The following is a 19,821-nucleotide window of genomic DNA, read 5'->3' on the forward strand; positions in this document are numbered from 1 at the left end:
TCATGTATTTTACCGTAATGATCCCTTCTGGTCTTAATCTAGTCTGACCTCCTGTATAAAATTTAATGAAGTGGCTCCTGGAACAAGTCCCTAATTCTGGTTGTATTACAGCATTCTTTTTAGAAAGGCCCCCAAGGTAAAGATCACAAACATTTTGAACAAATATGCTCCATGTATACTTACAGTTTAGGGGGATTTTTTCTGCCCATAAGCATCAGAGACCACCTTTTTCTAGGCTAAGTTTCCAAGGTAATTTTTATGATGAGTTTACACATTTATATTTCCTTACATCTTATATAGGTTTACTTTAGGTGTGGTGATTTTTTGTGGCTGCATTTCTCTCAAGGCTCAACACTCACTGCCTACTGAATATAACAAAGCTATGTCTGTTTCCTCTAAGCAGGCATTTTCTGTTTACTGAGGGTCAGATTCTGTCACCCTTATTCACATTGAGTTGTACCAGAATTGATCCTTGAGTAGTCAGAAGCCATTGTAATAGCACCAGCAGCTTTTTCCCCCTCAACCAATTTTCTGATGTCCCTGAGGATTTCATCTCCTTCTCTCTCCTCTCCAGTCACATACTTTTTCCTCAACTTTCAGCACTTCGCAGATCTCTAGGAGTCTACCATTCCACCAGTGAAAGATACTAGATGAGACTCCTATGAGACTTGGAACTTATCAGTGCCACCCTAATTGGATGAAGGGGCTGGTATTGGGTGATACACTTGGTGCTCTCTCTCTGTCTTCTGAACATCTAGGGTCACAAGGCTGTATATTCACACTACTTCCAGCCCAGGAAACAAGAGACAGGGACTAGGAATGGTAGTAATAACATAGGTCTGACAGTTTGATGTTTAAATCACATAACTACAATGTTGCTTTAACATTTTTACTCAGGTAAAGTGCCCAATGATGTCCATGGGAGTTTAGCCTGATAAAGGTCTACATAAGCTCTTCAGGATATAACCCAATAATAGCATTGCACCCCCGCCCCCCAATTTTTTGTTAGAAAAGATGGATATCCAAAGCATGTATAACTACTCATGCTGCATGGGCTCTTCAAGTCATGCAAAGCTTTCACTGATCTCAGATAAAGCTCCCATCCTCTAGCACAGGGCTTCTCAATCCCTGGACCGGGAAGCAAAATTGGGTCACCAGAATGTTTCAGAGGGTTGGTGGCAGCTCCTATCTTATGGGGCTGGTGGGACTTGTCTGCCCACTCCTGGCACTGCAACCTCTTGGGTCCCAGTATCACTCAGGATGAGCCCAGCCATCATGACTACGGGAATCCAGGTAGGCCAAATTTGAATGAGTGGCACTACAACCCCGTGAGCCAGGTCACAGCTCCACTCACACAAATTTGGTCCAGTCAGGTGTGTGGGGCCAAAACTGAGCAGCACTACACCCCTGCAGATTGCAACGTCCGGAGTGGAGAGCCAGGCCCAGCCAGCCCCACAGCACAGGAGCTGCAGGAGCTGCCACTGTGGGGTATGTGCCAGGCAGGGCCCAACCCCCCAGAGGTCAGGATCCAACTGAAACCATCCTTGGGCCTCCACCCAGAGACTATTCAGTGGGTTATGACATAAAAGGTCATAAAACATTATAAATGGGTCCTGAGGCCAAAAAGGTTGAGAACCACTGTTCTATCCCATACCACAGAACTGGCTCTTTTATCCATTCAGGAATTTAAATTTCACTTGACATGTTACCATTGAAAACATTTTGGTTGCATAGTTATCCCTTTTTTCTATGTATTCTGTCTTACTGATTCTCCCCCTCCAAGCCCTAGGCTAAGCAAAGAACTCTTTTGAACATATGAAAGAGACCAACATGAAACAAAAAGACACAAACTTAAGGTTCCTACTATTGTTGGCTCTTTTGGGTCAACACCATGAAATAAAAACTACAGGGACATTACTCCTTGTGTGTGTAAATATATTAATATGTATAGAGATCAAGGTTGTAAATGAGCAAAAATGAATAATTTATGCAGAAATTTTCTTTAAAAAGTAGTGTGAAAACTCTACATATTCAGTAAAAAATGTTTATGAATTAAAGATTTTAAACTGTCACAAAGAGCCACTTGTTGGAAAAGCACTGCTCAATTAAAGACATCAGCATGGCTTTAGGAAGGGGAAATCACACTTAATTCACTTGATTTATAACCTTCTCCAGACTATTAAATGCTTAAAAAAGTATAGTCTGGGGCTATAAAAACATCCTGACTTTGAAATGGAAACTTTAGAATAAAGGCTCTGTTCTGTGATTTTTTAAATTTTTTAAATTGGTAGCGGCAATTCTAAAAATGAAAATATTGATATATGCAGTGTTGCTGTAGCTATGTTGGTCCCAGGATATTAGAGAGACAAGGTCTGTGAGGTAAAATCTTTTAATGGGACCAACCACTGCTGGTGAAAGAGAGAGGCTTTCAAGCTTCTGAAAGCCTCTCTGTCCCACCACCAGAGGTTGGTCCCACAAAAGATATTATTTCATTACCTTGTCTCTCTAATATTGATATGTCAGATTAAATCACTTTAAATTATTAAGTAGCACAATAATACACAGAATCAATCATAAAAGTAGTTCAATGCAGAACAGGAGATGTCTGGTGTCTCCTGGCAATGAAAAGCACAGGATATAGTATCTATTAAAAAAGTAATTCCCTTGATTAGAAATAATCACTGTTATTAGTCTTTGATTAAATGGGCCCTGGAAGTTCAACAAAGATGCATAATCAAATGACCTTGTTAATTACAAATGGTCACTTGGGTACTTGGTTATAGACGTAAAGTAACTTTGAAGGTGGCCTATTGCTGCCAGATGTTAGTAATTTAAAACATAATGTTTATATTATGTCCAAGCAGAAATATTTTTAAAACATATCTATACTTTGTGTGTGCAAGCATGCTGTCATAAACAGATAGTTAAGGGTTAATGCCTCTTTTACTTGTAAAGGGTTAAGAAGCTCAGTAAACCTGGCTGACACCTGACCAGAGGACCAATAAGGGGACAAGATACTTTCAAATCTTAGTAGGGGGAAGTCTTTTGTTTGCACTCTTTGTTTTGGGGGTTGTTCGCTCTTGGGACTAAGAGGGATCAGACGTCAATCCAGGCTCTCCAAATCTTTCTCAATCAGTCTCTCATGTTTCAAACTTGTAAGTAACAGCCAGGCAAGGCATGTTAGTCTTATTTTTGTTTTCTCAACTTGTAAATGTTCCTTTTTGCTGAGAGGATTTTACCTCTGTTTGCTGTAACTCTGAACCTAAGGCTAGAGGGGGTTCCTCTGGGTTATATAAATCTGATTACCCTGTAAAGTATTTTCCATCCTGATTTTACAGAGATGATTTTTACCTTAAGAACGTGATTGATTTTTCCTTGTTTTAAGAACCAAGGGGATTGGATCTGGACTCACCAGGAATTGGTGGGGGGAAGCAGGGGGGGATAGTTAAATTCTCCTTGTGTTAAGATCCAAGGGGTTGGATCGGTGTTCACCAGGAACTTGGTGAAAAAGCCTCTCAAGGCTGCCCAGGGAGAGGAAGGTTTTGGGGGGACAGGAAGTGTTCCAGACACTGAAATTTCTGGATGGTGGCAGTGTTACCAGATCTCAGCTAGTAATTAAGCTTAGAAGTGTCCATGCAGGTCCCCACATCTGTACCCTAAAGTTCAGAGTGGGGCAGGAACCTTGACACGTGCACTTTCTTCCAGATATAATTTTCCCAGTTTAAAATCAGAAGCTTCTTAAATTTGGCTAAACAATAGTATTTAGCACTTTAGAACCTTAAAGTATTACATAATAATTAACTAATTAATCCCCAAAGCCACAGTCAGATATGTTACAGATGGGAGGGGGAAAAAGTCCAGAGAAGCAGGACCACTGTGTACCATTGCATGTTTAAATGGTTAACATAAGTGCACAAGTACATTGAGTAACTGTTTATACAAACTTTCTATTTCTATGTGCCAATATGCAATTTGCAGATATAATGCCTACACAAGAAAGGCACAAATTATTGTACACACTTTTACATACAGCTCTGAGCTTCACTGCATTTCAGATACCAGACTGCCAGGCAGCATTTCTAGTACAACCTAGTTAAGGTAAGTTTAGAAATGCCTAAAGTCTTTCTAGCAGTATGTCATTATTTCCATTTACAATCCTGGTCAAGACAAGGAAGTAGAGAAGCACACAAACGAAATATTTTAGAAAGGCAACTTTTGAGTCAGCTGAATTGTACACCACCATCATATTATATAAACAAAGCTGATTTAAACAAAGTAGTTTTGCTGCCAGAAAATGCTTCTATACATTAATTTAAAGGCCAGAAGGGACCATTAGTCTCATCTAGTCTGACCTCTTGTATAAAAGGATATGGAATTTAAAAAAATAAATAAATTCCTGCATCAAGCTTAGTAACTTGTGGTTGATCTATATCCTCTCTGTTAGAAAAGCATCCAATTTTGATTTCAATTCTTCAAGAGATGGAGGTTCCCGCGGTTAGAATCAGTAATACTTTTGGTTGCTAAATTAAATGAGCCCTTTATTATCAGCTATTATTTCCCTATGTCAGTACTCACAGATTATGATCAAGTCTTCCATAAGGAGCGTGATCTATTTAGCTTAAGTGTCTCCCTGTATGGTTTCGTCCCCTCCCTCAACAGATCTTGAAAGATTCTTTTTCTCCTCTAGACTCTCTCCCATTTTTCAATATCCTTTTTAAAGCATGGACACCAGAACTTGACACAGCAGCCCAATAACAGTCTCCACAATGCTGAAGCAGAGGTGATCTTCACCTCCCTGCTCCTACTCTATATTTTCTCGCTTATATTGATTGTATTAGCCTTTTTACCCACATCACTGCACTGGGAGCTCATGTTCAGTTTGGTTATGCGCCATGACCGCCACATCTCTTACAAGGTCACTACTTTCTAGGATACTATCTTCAATCTATAAATCTGGCCTATATTCTCATTCCTACGTGTATGTCCTTGCATTTGACCGTATTAAAATGCGTATTGTTTGAATGCACCCAGCTTAGCTTACAAAGAGATTCAAATCACTTTGCTTATGTGATTGGAGACATCTTGAGGACCATCATGATGACACCAGTCTTGAGGTTTGTATATTAAACATATCAGAAATCAGCCATTTCAAAGTCACTGAATTTTTAAATTTGATGAGAAAATTTTAATTGATTTCTTATGTTCTTTTCTTTAATTTCACTTTATATAAAATTGCATCTGTTCCCCAGATCAGAAGAGTCTGATTTTCATTTATGTTAAAAAAAAATGTAGAGTTGTACAGCCCAAAGGAGCGGATACGTATATATTTTATGATGTTGCCAGAGCTTTGCTTTCATTTACAAATTAGAACTAGTCTCCTTTCTTGCTATTGTTTTGAGTGGTACTTAGCTTTGCACATTCTTGTCAATATCAAATAAACAAAATAACAAAGCAAATGGCTAAACATATTGGAAACATACTAATTTAACATTTCTCAGGGTCACAGGGCCCCAGCTTAATTGCTTTTCTGTCAGATACTATACATCTCACAAAACATGCTTCAGGGGCAAGACTATTTGAAATCAGTCCAATACAGTATGCTGGTTTGGTTTAGTCTGTGCCAAATGGATAAAGTTCAATGCTGCTTTTGTTAAGAAATCTATACAGTGTTTCTACGCTATAACTGAGAAAGACAAAAGCTGTCACTTCATACATCAGACAATGTTTGTTTTTACTTTTGTCCCATTTCATGAATTCTTAGCTTACGTCACACTTGGAGCTTGTTAAGACGTCTTTCTTAGGCACTCTGATACCATAGTGATTATTGTAGTATTAGAACCTAATCAGACAGGCACTGTTTAACAGTTTTTTTTTTATGGCTTTCAGATGGACAGTGGTCATATGTTTGCCAGTGTTCCACAACATCTGAGTAAAAATTTCAAACAAATTCAGAATTGTTAGCAACAGTGTTTTTTGTTCCTAGTTTTGTGTCTAAGCAAATCTGAACAGAATCATTATTACTATTATCAAACAAACAGTTATATTATGGTAGGACCCAAAGGTCCCAAGCAGGTTTAGAACCCTTTATGTTGGGCATTCCACAGGAAACAATCCCTGCCTTGCCATGAAAAATCCCTTGCTATGCCACTGCAGCATTCTTCTCTACAATATGTACTTCCTAGTATTTCATTCATTGTAGTTTAAGCATTCCACGTCATAGGGCTTCCACTGCTAAATTTGGAAGACCATTGAAGGTCAAATAATACTTCTCCATCTTTGATGTTCACAATCTTAAAATATGCATAAATTGATATTTCCCCCTCCCGTATCATAAAAAATTCTGTTTCCTCGTAAATCATTCTAGCAGCCCCCTAGTTATTTTTGTTCCTTTCCTTTGAACGACTTCCAGTTTATCATTATTTTTCTGGCAATGTGGTGTCATATTCCTGGTCTAAATCACACTATAGCCATATAGAGGAAACATTATATCCTACTTCCATGATGTGCATGTACCCCCAAATTGTACATGCATTTTTGAACGATAGCTTCCAGTTTGGTGAATCACATTCACCTGAATTCTAACACAGATAAAAGAACAAAGTTACTGATCTATGAAGAAAAATAACTTACACTCTTAAAAGCAGACATACTTCATGATTTGAGGATGGTCTTTTTGGTGCCATCCTTAAATCCACTAAAAATAATCATGGGAATCAGCTACTAGAGAGCCTCAACTCACTACCAGAAAAACTACTTTAGGGGGTGGGAGGAGAAGGCACCGGGATTATGAATATAAAATAATAAATTACCTTGATGAATAGTTTAATGGGGAAAAACAGTACAACTTTTGTAATGATAAATTATGTGCCTCTTAAATCGCTTAGCATTCTATGAGAGAATTAATAAAATGCAGGCTAGAGAAGAACTTGTGGATATAATTTGGTCTTCAAAACAAAATAACGCAAAAACACACTTTTGATAAAATCTGTCAGAGGCAATTAGAGAAAAGTAGAAACCACAGGGCAAAGAGATAAAGTTGTCATGGACTTCAGAACTAGTTCAGAGATAGGAAGCAAAGAATGGATGGATTTCCAGAGTGGTAAGAAATTAGTAATTGGTTATTCAAAGGATCAGTGCTAGGATCAGTGTTGGTTAATGCATCCAACAGTGATTTTAAAGAGGAGATAAATAGCAAAGAGGTAAAATGTGCTAAGAAGAAAAATGTACTTAGATCAGTAAAAATTTACAGGGTGTTGAGCAGTCAAGGAGGTTTTCATTTAAAAAAAGAATGCTTGGATAACAGCAAGGCAATTAAAATTCCATGTGGCCAAGTGCAAGGTAACATATACTGAATGAAATTATCGTTATACTTTTTATAAAAACTATTCATAAATGTTCATAAATGATTAATAGATGTTTTAATCAACTGTTTGACATTCCAACAGGTTCCTTGTAGTCATGTGCAACACTGATACACTTACAATATGTAATACTCATCAGTACATATTCATATTATCAATTTATTAATCCTTTATATTAAGGGTACATAAATAGATAGTAAAGAATGCACAAAATACCACCTCACTTGTTATTACCAGCATTCATAGTACTCTCTCACCCCATTTGCAAAAGGCAAGGTAAATAGATAGATTTTTTGTAATGTGCCATAAAAAAAACAACCCACACATATTTGGGTTATTTCAGTTCAAGACAGGAGTAAGTTCCAAAGTTGAAGACTTCACATGGAGAATTTTCTGCCAGCAGATCACTACCAAGATTGGCCCAGCTCAGGTTGCCACTGATCATAGCTGCAGGTATATAGCTGAGTGAGACTGATCAGAGTGTAAATTCTAACAACAAATGACAGTCAGACATCACTATGGTTTTTTTTTTCCTTTCTCCTATCTACCAGTATCACTTCGTTTTATCTGGACAGAGTCTCAGCCAACTATCCCCAAGATCAACAAGACACTGGGCATGATATTTGACAATACAGTCTGGGTCAGATGAGAGTTAGATGTCATACTGAAGGCACTGTAGCTCTTGCATTCATCTACACATTGAACAGGACAGACAAGGTGGAATCCAGTAAAACCCCATTTTAGGTGTGCCCTCAGGAATGATAATTAAAATCACTCTCTGGCCTTATGTATATTTCATGATAGCAAAATAGACTGGAAAATTTTCAGTACATTTTTTCCGGGGGGGGGGGGGGGGGGACTGAAAAAGATGTCAAAACATTTCACTGAAAATGTTTACTCTCTTTCAATCAGCTCAGAAAAGAATCTGCATGAGCAATATTCCACATAAATACGTGCATATGAGAAAGCTGCGCAAAGAAGCCCTTCTCTTTATCCCACCCTAGAAAAAGAGGCAGCTTCTAGATGGTGGTTCTACAACGTGATACTTCTTGTATTTTCTTGCAGCAGCAACCAGGAAGAGGACGATTAATCCTTTGTTTACAATCTGCACTAATGTCTTGAATGCTAATCATTTGACTAGCAAAAAGAGGATGACAGTTTGGAGGACAGACGGAGCACAAAATGGCAGCTGAAGTGTCACAGATCCAGAAGGTAAAGCAGCCATTTTCTCTGGCAGGTGGAATATTTCTGCAGCACATGACAAACAATAAGTTTCACATCAGATTCTGGAGCTAAAATGCACAAGAGGCCTTCCATAAGGAATTTATTGTGTGTGTAGATATAACCTAATAAGGCAATTTTATAATGTTATTTATATAGTGCTTTTACTGTGTGTATTTAATATATGTTCAAAGCATAGTATAAGGCATTGGTTTTACATTAGCATTTGTAAGTACTTTACTTTGTTTGATATCTACAGTATAGTGTATATAATCATAGTTTAATCAGTATACAAGTACACAAGAAATGGCACCTTAATAGTATTAAATACCTATATGTGTAGTTTGATATTATGGTTACATTTTCTAACCCACCATTCTGTTAAAAGTCTAGTTAAAGTGATATATATGCTACACTGATAGGCATATAAACATTACACATTAATGAAGTAATTTTGCAATGGTGCCAGTCTTTAGAAGAGTACATTGTCCTGAGAACAGATATCTCAGATAAATATAAGCACTAAAGGCTTATTGTGAAGTGTAAATGTAGTAAAAGGATCATGATGCTGACGACTCAATTCCTGAAACACCTAATTTCATGTCATTTACATCCATGTGTGGCTTGTCTTGTAACAAGTGTGATACTTGACCTACTTTTCTGCACTAGTCCCTTGGTATCAAAATACTTTCAGTTCCACACAAAAAAATAATTAAAACCCTTCTCCTCTTATAAAGATGAGCAAACAAAAATTCCTTTTAAAAAACAGACCACAGCTGCTTCTTGTCCGGGACCCCACAAGGGGAGAGGCAACTCTTGATTTAGTCCTAAGTGGCGCACAGAGTCTGAGGTCAAAATAGCTGAACTGCCAATAAGAGCGAACACAATGTAATTGAATTTAACATCCTTGTAAGGGGCGAAAAGCCAAAGAAACCACCACAGTAGAATTTAACTTCAAGAAGAAGAGCTATACAAAAATGAGGAAGCTAGTTAAACAGACATTAAAAAGAACATTCACTAGGATGAAATGCCTGCAAACTGCATGGAGAGACTATTAAAAACACCATAACAGAGGGTCAAACCAGGGCCGGCTCCAGCCACCAGATGAACAAGCTCGTGCTTGGGGTGGCAGATTCTATGGGGCAGGATTCCGTCCAATCCTAGGGCAGCAGAGACGTGTTTTTTTTTTGTTCGCTGCTCTGGCCACCCTGTAGGGGGTGGAGGAGGGGAGTACCCTGCATCAAACTCGGCAGGGCACCCTGTGTCCTTCCCTCCCCCCCTACCAGAGCGGCGTGGAGCCCTCCTGCGGGCGGCGCAGTGGTTGGGGCTGTGTGGCGAGCGCCCCACTGAAGCGCTGGCCACCCCCTTCTCCCCCACCTCCCCATTAGACCGGGCGTGCACTCTGCGGTGCAGGGAGTCCCTCTGCACGCTGGCTTCGGCCACCCTGTAGGGTTTTTTCCCCTACTTTGCCGGCCATGTTGTTGTTCCCCCCCCACTTTGCCGGCTGTGCCATTTTAGTTTTGTCCCCCCCCTTTGCCGCTCCAGCTGCGCTGTTTTTGTTTTGCCCCCCATCTTCCTTTGCTGCGCCATGTTTTTGTTTTGTTTTTTTTTGTCCCCTGCTTTGCCGCTCCAGCCTCGCCGTTCCTCCTCCCCCTCCCCCGCTTTGCCGCTCTGGTCATGCGCCCCCCTCTCCCTTTTTTTTTTTCTGGTGCTTGGGGTGGCAAAAAAGCCAGAGCCGGCCCTGGGTCAAACTAAATGCATATACCCCCAAAAAACAAAAACAGTAAGATGACCAAAAAACGCCAGGCATCCTTTAAAATTGGAAGTTAAACCCTACTGAGGAAAACAAAAAGAAGCATAATCTCTGCTAAATCAAGTATAATTAAGCACACCAAGAAAGAATCCGAAGGGCAACTGGCAAATAGACACAAAAACTAATAGCAAAATTTCTTAAAATACATCAGAATCAGGAGGCCTGCCAAACATTCAGTGGGGCCACTGGATGATCAGGGTGCTAAAGGAACAGTCCAGGAAAACAAGTGGAGAAGCTAAGTGAATTCTTTCCATCAGTCTTTATTGCAGAAGATATAGGGGAGATCCCCACATGCAAGCCATTCTTTTTAGGTGACAAATCTGAGGAACTGTCACAGACTGAAGTGTCAGAGAAGGTTTTGGAACAAGTTGATAAATTAAACTGTAATAAGTCACCAAGACCAGATGGGATTCACTCAAGAGTTCTGAAGGAACTCAGATATGAAATTGCAGAACTACTAACTGTGATATATAACTTCTTGCTTAAATCAGTCTTTGTACCAGATGACTGGAGGATAGTTAACATAACACCATTTTTTTAAAAAGGCTACAAAGTTGATTCTGGCAGTTTCAGGCCATTAAGCCTAACTTCACTACTAGACAAGTTGGTTGAAACTATAGTAAAGAACAGAATGATCAGACACAGATGAACACAGTATGCTGGGGAAAAGCCAACACTGCTTTTGAAGAGGGAAATCATGCCTCACCAGTCTAGCAGAATTCTGACAGAGTGAAGAAGCACAAGGACAAGAGTGATCTAGCAGATACACTCTACCTGCACTGACCTACTATGGCCATTCTTATATTCCTTTGTAGTGGCTCAGTGCAGGGGGCTCTCCCATTCCTCGGGAGGCCACTCTGCCTCATTACATCACTGATACATTGGCTGCCATGGGGAACAAAGCGGTCTCTGCTCCCAGCTGGAGTCAGGCTTGTGCTCAAGTTGGGGGGAGGGAAACAGTCAATTGGCCTCAGCCCTGGATCAGGGCAGAGCTACAAAGAGTCTGAGGCTCAGGCTTCCAGCCTGAGGAAGGGGAGATTGCCACTCCCAGGTTGTGGTGGCAGGAGGGGACGCAGGTCCACACACTCCACTGCATCCTGGCCCAGGGCCCTAGCAGTGACAAAGTGCTTTGTCACTGGGTCAGCAGGTATCTACTCCGCAACACACTGACTCACCCTCTGTCAATGTTATGGCCAGACAGGGGTCTGCTACCCCTGGGCCACTTCCACACTCCCCTTCTTGGTGTACCTGTTGCCATGAGGAGGGGGTAGAGGTTGATGGTGGTCCAGGCCAGTCATCCTCTCCCTCCAGGGTCAAGTCTGACAGCAGTCTGGGTGGTCTGGGCCAGTTGTCTGCTTCCTCGAGGTCTGAATCTGCTAGCGGCCCCGGTGGCCCAGACCAATCCTCTGCTCCCTCAGCACCCTCCGCAGCTTCCCAGCTTGGGAGTCCACAGGAAGTGTCTGGTGCCTCCAGTGGTTGCCTCCCTACTGAGCTTGTTGGGCCGCCTTTTATACTTCCCGCCCCTCCCACCCACTTCCTGGGGGAGGGGCAACTAGGCCCTGGTCCCATCCACCAGGGCTCAGTGCAGGGGCCCTCCCACTCCAAGGCCTCTGGAGGTCACCCTGCCTCACTACATCCCTTATTCAAAAGTCAGACCCGTGTCCCTTGCTTGCAACTGGGTCTGCATAATGTGCAAGATGATAGCTTGTGTCCCCTTCCCAAAGGCACCATATGTTGGAGGTTCACTACAAAACTTAACAGGTGCATGGGGGCAGGGAGGTACGTATTCTACCCACAATTGCACTAATTGGTAAGTTCTGAACCCTTTACAAACTTAAAGTGTGCTGTGAATACAAGCTACTTCTAACTATCAAATATTATAGAAGCATTCAATTAACCATAGAAAGGAAATCACTTCAGTTTTTGAACACTTCAGTTCTCTCACCCACGGGATGCTATGGATGTGTCTGAATCTCTCTCCACATTTAAATTGCCTCCATAAGATAGACTTGTCAGTGTACTAGTGTTATAGGGTGAGGCCCAAAGATTCTTTATGGTTGAAATTCACCCCAGTGCAGAGGACCTGTCCAAATCTCACTTTAAGGGTTTAAGTGGCATGAAGGGCCCTAAATGGGTCCTCTTGTGCAAGGATGATTTCCATCCTAAGTGCATAGGAGCAGTATGAAGGGTGTGCCTCCTAACATCAAGACTTCACTAATCTACTTATCGCAAGTAGGGAACTTACCCTGGTGATGGGGCAGGGCTTACCCATCAGCCACTGCCAAATTTGAACTTTCATTTAAATAACTAAAAAACTCCAGCTATCATGGTTATGAAGTTTATATTCATCCAGCTCATATTTGGAGGATTAACTGATGCAGCATTGCCTCCTGATTCTACAGAGACCATAAAAACAATATAGTGGTGTGACTTTTCCAAGACCAACTCCTGGACTGGCCCCAACACACAGCACAATCATCTGGGCTGTGCAGACACCTGCCTATGCTGGTGAAATAAATCCTGAGAAATATATGCATGAAGTGACATAGTGAGCACCCAGCTACTCAACTCCCCACCAACTCCATCAGATCCACAGGAACATATCTAAATCCACACTATTTATTCTCCTATCGATCCACCCTCTGAATTTTACTTTCCCTGCAATCCATTAGTTTCCCCTCTTGCCCAGTCCTTCACACGCAGGATTATCATCGTCTTTTCTCAGCAGCTGAGACGGCAGTGGTACCTCTTCTCTTTCCTTGCTGGCTGTTTAGCATTCCCTTTCCTCAGCTTCCTCTCTCTCTCTGTCAGTTGGCTGGCTAGGATTCTCAACTGTCAGCTCTACCCACCTGGTCAGCCAGCAAAGAAACCTGGAGACCCCAGAGTGAGCTGGAGAACAGGGCTGGAATCTGGAGCTTCCAGCCAAGAGTCAGATAGTAGGCAGGCCTCACTGTTATTGGAGAAATTACTCTGAGGCCACTGAAAGAGAAAGGATTCCCTCACCCCAGATTACTCACCAGAGGTGGAAACAGTCTATGCTTGCTTCTGTGTCAGTACTACAGTGTGGCCAGATGGTATCCTGACAATATAAATCAGCTTAGCTCCAGCAGGTAATATTCCTTGTGTTGGACAGGTGTAAGCTGACTGATAGGCTTTGCCCCAGAATTAATCAGCATGAACTCAGTAGACCAGAAGCAGTAAAGTGAGGTGTTCTGTGAACACTCATTGTGATAAAAGATCAGAGGTGCTGGAGCTCCATATGAATTCTACAAGTTTCAGGATCTCTTGAACTTTCTAATTTGGGGATCGTGTGTTTTTAAAACATTTTTCATTGTAGAGCAAAAAAGATCAGAACAGCATAAACACTTACGCTTCTTCCCAAATTTATGGAGGTCAATTCCATGTACTGGGAATGCCCCTGGATCATGAAGTACAGTTACACCATTACATCTGGGAGCTTCACTATTATGTTTTGATACTGCATGAGAGGGGTTAAGACAAACAAGGAACTATGCTAGAGACCAGATAGTTGGAGGTCTGACCACCTGCCTCAAACTCCTAAATAAAACACCTATTCCTACAGAGTGCCATTAACGTTGCCGACTTTGGTGGTATGCCATGAATAAGTGATCAATTTGCAAGAACACAAACCTGACACTTCTGCAAAGTCATTGAAATTCCCTAGTCCTCCTTTCACACTGCAATATCACGGTTCTCCAAAGAGTGCTCCCTTCTGAGCATTGACCTAATGTCACCCTCAGTAGTCTGCAATTAAAAGGAAAACCCAAGGTAGTACAGCTACCCATATAAAAATATTTCATATAACATGCAGGGGGGAAAAGTTACAATAATTTTGAAATCTTCAGTTGCTTTTATTTATAGTCAAACACCAATTTGCTTTAAAATATTTTTATGAACAGAAAGTAGTGTTAATTTATAAACAATATATTTTCTGTAAGAGACTTCTGTAAGTCTTACACTTCTGTGAGTGTAAGAGACTGCCTGACAGAAATATACAATTAGTTGCAATATATGTTTACGCACTCTGTTTATACATATCCTCCATTTCTTCAATTTATCAGACAGCCCTATTTCCCCCTGCATGTAGGTACATGGCAGCAAACTAGCAGAGGAAGAGCTGCTTGAAGTTTATGCAGTCAATTATCGTGTACACACAGACACACACAGCATAAAGGGGGGAGTGATGTATTAAAGATGTGTAATTTATCACATGCAATAAATCTGTTGGCATATCTGTGCCATTTGTCACATGCCTCCGACCATATTACCTGCTCCTGGAAGGCAGCACTGAACAGAAATGGCCCTCTTCTTGCTTTGTTCCCGCCATACAACCATTGAAATGCCCACTGCCACTCTGCCCTTTTGCTGGTCCTTTCCCTTCACTTCAGGTGCCATCACTGTGACTATACAGCATACATTTATTCCCCCAGAACTTCCTTGCACTGAACTGATGATAGACTAACATGATTAACCAGTGCTTCTCCATCTCTCCTTTGGCCCCCTCTCCATTCCTTTGTTTAAGAACACCCTCATGAGAAGGTGAGCTGAAGCATACCATCCGCCAAATTCTGCACTCTTCTATACAGAGAGAGTGCACATTTTCTTCAGTCTTCATTTAATATGGAAAATGCATGGGAATTACTATCATCCATTTATATTTCAGTTCTCCTGTGGCCTCATTATATTATCCCAAGGCAGTGATAGAGTACAGAATTATCTCAAGCCACGTCTTCGCATGCCCTATTAAATCTCCAGTGCCTAAGAGCATTTAAAAACTGTTTAGTGACCTTCTGTACTGGAAATTTGTCTGCTGGGAATGGGAAAGGCTTTTTCTTACTCTAGCAAGTAAAGTTTTAGAGCCTGTTGCCGGTCTTCTTGTTCCAGAGTGTGCAATGCATAAAGTGCAGTGTAAAGAGGACCTGGAGTCAACTGTTTGGGGAGAGTCTCTCCCTGTCCCCCATTAGCAATAACATGAATAGACTGTGTTTAGAATGCTCCCCCTGCCTATGAAGCAAAACTAACATATTCCTGAGCGCTACATAATACTGTTGTTGACTCTTACTTCTCCATCACAGCGTAGCTGCTCAGCCAGCATTAAGACTTGTGAAATTTGCTTGCAAGAGCAGAAGAAAGGAACCTTTGTGTCTGTGGACCACATTCTAACCTGCCCTACCTCAAGGGACTTAATCTGAAAACCAGAAGTGGTAGGCAAGCATTAGCATATAGATGTAATAGATATTGGATGAAAATTCTGACAACACACAAACACTGAAGAACTGTGAAAAATGTTCAGCTACACCATACTAAAAAAAAAATTAAAAAAATCGCTGAACTGTCAGTGAGCTCCAAAGTATCTAAAGATTTTCCACTCTGAAAATAAAAATTTAGTATGCAGCATGCAAATTAAGGTAGTTTTTGATCATGAAATAAAAACAAAAGTGTAATTAAAAATCCTTAGGGTTATTACAATAAAATTCTCATAGAATATCAGGGTTGGAAGGGACCTCAGGAGATCATCTAGTTCAACCCCCTGCTCAAAGCAGGACCAATCCCCAGACAGATTTTTACCCCAGTTCCCTCAATGGCCCCCACAAGGATTGAATTTACAACCCTGGGCTTAGCTGGCCAATGCTCAAACCACTGAGCTATCCCTCCCTCCCTCATCTCTGGAACCTTAGCCAATAATTTATGGTTTAAAAATGCACTATGGTTTTAAGATATATTTATGTTGTAAGTAAATTAACACATCAAGAATTTTACATATTTTCCTTTCTACAAACAAAACCATTCAATCACATTTTTCCATGATTTTCTCTCTTATTCAGGCTCATAAAATACCTCTATTTAAAGAAGAGCTTTCTTCCTTACAGACCTTGACTACTCCTGCTTAATGCTGCAGAGAGGTTATAATATTGACTACAGGACATCATAATTATTACAATGGCAGTACACTGTCAGTGCAAACGCACAATTATGATCTCACGCAAGAGCAAGCAAGAGAGCTTGGCTTGTGATTTGCTTTCAGATTCACGTCTTCAATAACAGCAAGAGGAACACACAGCAAAGAATTCCTTCATACATATAGATTATGTGCTTTCAAATTTGTCATCCACAACCTATCCTGAAGGACAATCCCTCACTCTCACAGATCCTGGGAGAGAGGCCAGCCCTTGCTTACAGACAGCCCTCCAACCTGAAGCAAAATACTCACCAGCAACCACACACCACACAACAAAAACATTAGGAACCGGGAACCTATCCTTGCAACAAAGCCCATTGCCAACTCTGTTCAGATATCTATTCAGGGGACACCATCATAGGACCTAATCACAGCCGCCACTATCAGAGCCTTGTTCACCTGCACATCTACCAATGTAATATATACCATCCTGTGCCCCTCTGCCATGTACATTGGCCAAACCGGACAGCCTCGACACACAAGAATAAATGAACACAAATCAGACATCAAGAATTAGAACATTAAAAAACCAGTTGGAGAACACTTCAAACCACCCTGGTCATCAATTACAGACCTAAAAGTCGCAATTATTCAACAACAAAAAAACTTCAAAAAGAGACTCCAACGCAAAACTGCAGAACTGGAATTAATTTTCAAAATGGATACCATTAGATTAGGCTTGAATAAAGACTGGGAGTGGATGAGTCATTATACAAACTAAAAACTATTTCCCCATGATAATTTTCCCTCTACTGTTACTCACACCTTCTTGTCAATTGTTTGACATGAGTCATCCTGATGATCACTACAAAAGTTTTTTTCTCCTGCTGATAATAGCCCACTTAATTGATTAGTCTCATTAGAGTTGGTATGGCAACCCCCATTTTTTCCATGTTCTCTGTATATATCTATTATATATCTTCCTAATGTATTTTCCACTGCACGGATCTGATGAAGGGGCTTTAGCCCATGAAAGCTTACACCCAAATAAATTTGTTAGTCTCTAAGGTGCCACAAGTACTCCTCGTCCTTTTTACTAATAGGAAATGCATTCATTTACGTAGCTGTCAATGTTTTGGTTAATTTTAGAAGATTGCAATGTCACAGTTGAATTTTAGACTTTGTGAAACTAAGAACAGTTCATTTTACAAAATGTTTTATTCCAGTCTGAATTTTCACTCTTCTTCTCCCTGCCTGCCTTTAATTTTTTTTTTTTTTTTTTTTAAAAGATGACATTTTAGGATACGAAGTGCGCCTCCTCCATAAAGGAAGGAAATCCCAGGCTTCCTCCTTGAAGGTTATGTATAATACAGAAAACAGGAATGAGGCGGCATTAAATATATTTTAGTATCTTTTGCACATTGGGTCCTCTAAAATCTAAAACCTAATTGTCTCAAACAGCTATACGTACATTATGTATCATGAGATATGCACATCATCTGGTAAAGTACAGTACATTGTGGGGTCTAACCACGTTGACAAGGTCCATTTAAAAATCACATCAATCAAGTTTTCGTTAAGGGTCTCGTTTTTAAGCTCAGTCACGTTCTTCTCAGAAGAATATCTGATGTTATAACATCTAGTCTCCCACAAAAGATTAAAGAGCTCTCATTTCATGAATAAAAATTCTGTACACAAAAGATTCCTGAAAGAATCCTTCCCACTGAAATTGCTGATATCACGCTATAAAAGCAAAAAACACCAATTCACTCAGTATATAAAAGAATGGTTAGTATTCCAATAAATTCAGTTGTGAAAAAGGACAATCATTAAAATATATGTACAATTATGGTTCTGCCAAGAAAGAAGCACGTTACCCACAATGGTAGTGCTATCACATGCAAATCATCATTTACCATTAACCTTTGAGTTCGATTTGAAGTAGTCAGATGGTTATTATTGCAATCTCTTAACTATTTTGATAAACATAATGTAAGATACAAGACAACAATGCAGCAAAGGACAGATTTAGACTTATTACACAGGACATATTCACTCTGCTATAATTATCTTGTTACTCCTCATCAACCCAATTTGCACATGCTTGTAATTCAGGGCTAAAAAATGTGTTTTAACAAAGTGTCAGCCTGAGATTTTTTTTTTTTAAATAATTGCTTTTAAAAAAATACTACTTTGATGAAAGGAACCATAAAAGTGCATAGTGTCTTAAATCACCTTACAGACATTAAATGAGCTTTTGTGTATCCCTGTACCTCTGAAATGCTACAAAACTGCGCTCCATGGGGGCTCCTTGTGTGTCATCTGGTTATATAGGGTTTGGGGCACAAAGGGTCCAGTTTGTCAGCCATTCTCCTCCACATAGTGTCATAGCATGTGCAGGAGCTACTAAAGAGTGAAGAATCCTTCCCTCCACATGCCACTGAGCTCTGATGTGGCAAGCCCCTTTGCTAAGGCTTGGTGAAGGGAATGGGATTAAAAAAGCAGCAACTGCTAGCTCAGCACACAAGAGTTACTTTCATGCCCTTCTATGGGCAAAACAGCGTACCCTCACCAACAAGCAAAGCAATTCCTAAAGTCAGCTGAAAATATAAAACACTTACCATATGCTTCACAATGGACCAAACTGCCTGAAGAGAATCCAGCTAATTAGCAGCAGCAGTCATAGTGGACATCTTGGTTCCCAGCAGCAGTTCCTTCCTTGAGTCTACAGGATTTATAGCTGGTTCGGTACTTCTACCCACAATGACAGCGGTGATGTAGTCTGAAAAGAAAGCACGTTCTGTGAATTTAGTCATTGTTTACAGTAAGCCTTTTCTTTTTGAAGCTGTGTTGCAATACGATTGTGCCAGATTCTGCCCTCAGATATGTACAGATCGACGGTGAGTTACAGTTGGATGCATACACCTAAGACCGGGATGTGACCTACAGAGCATAGCTACCAAGCTTAGTGCAGACCCATGTGTGACATATTATACAAAGTCATGTAATGAGCCTTTCACATATTTGTAAATAATTATTTTATAACCATATAGCAGATTAAAATAATTGTGTCCCTAACTGCCTGGAGCTAGGGGGGAAGCTTTCTTCTTATGCTTATTTTTTCAAAATTGTCCATTATGATGTTTTTACTACAGCTGTGCTGGGGGGCAGGGTTGGAGGAAATCAATTTTTACATGGAATAACCAAAAATCCCAAACACAAAAATTCAAACACACTGGTTTTCAGATTAAAATATTCACTTACCAAAAACAAAAACAAAACAAACAAACCCTCAAGAAAAGCAGATACTTTCCCTTAATGTTTGTTTTGTTGAAAACCCTATTGTCCATCAAAGAAAAGGTAAGTTTTTGATTAACCATAGTTTTTAATACCTGTTCCTGATATCTGATACTGACCATTGTCAGAGAGAGGACACTTGATTAGAAAATTAGTTTGACAATTTCTATGTTTTAACAACTTGATTAAGCATTCTACATGTTATGAAG

At 40.3% G+C, this 19,821-nt stretch overlaps 1 protein-coding gene across 4 annotated transcripts in view; it reads right to left on the minus strand.

Annotated features, from left to right (window-relative positions):
• Positions 1-19,018, minus strand: part of SORBS2 (sorbin and SH3 domain containing 2) — a 436,274-nt gene extending 417,256 nt beyond the window's left edge. For 2 of the 4 annotated variants that reach the window (XM_075066419.1, XM_075066418.1), the window contains exon 1: positions 18,937-19,017. In XM_075066419.1, the coding sequence (XP_074922520.1) occupies positions 18,937-18,939 (3 nt within the window). In that variant the 5' untranslated portion in view covers positions 18,940-19,017. Of the gene's footprint in view, positions 1-18,936 lie in introns of all 4 variants that reach the window. The other 2 variants (XM_075066420.1, XM_075066421.1) reach the window with 2 other exon arrangements.
• Between the last annotated feature and the right edge of the window lie 803 nt (positions 19,019-19,821).

This window comes from Chelonoidis abingdonii, chromosome 5 (genome assembly GCF_003597395.2).
Source record: "Chelonoidis abingdonii isolate Lonesome George chromosome 5, CheloAbing_2.0, whole genome shotgun sequence".
In the NCBI taxonomy this organism is placed as follows: domain Eukaryota; kingdom Metazoa; phylum Chordata; order Testudines; family Testudinidae; genus Chelonoidis; species Chelonoidis abingdonii.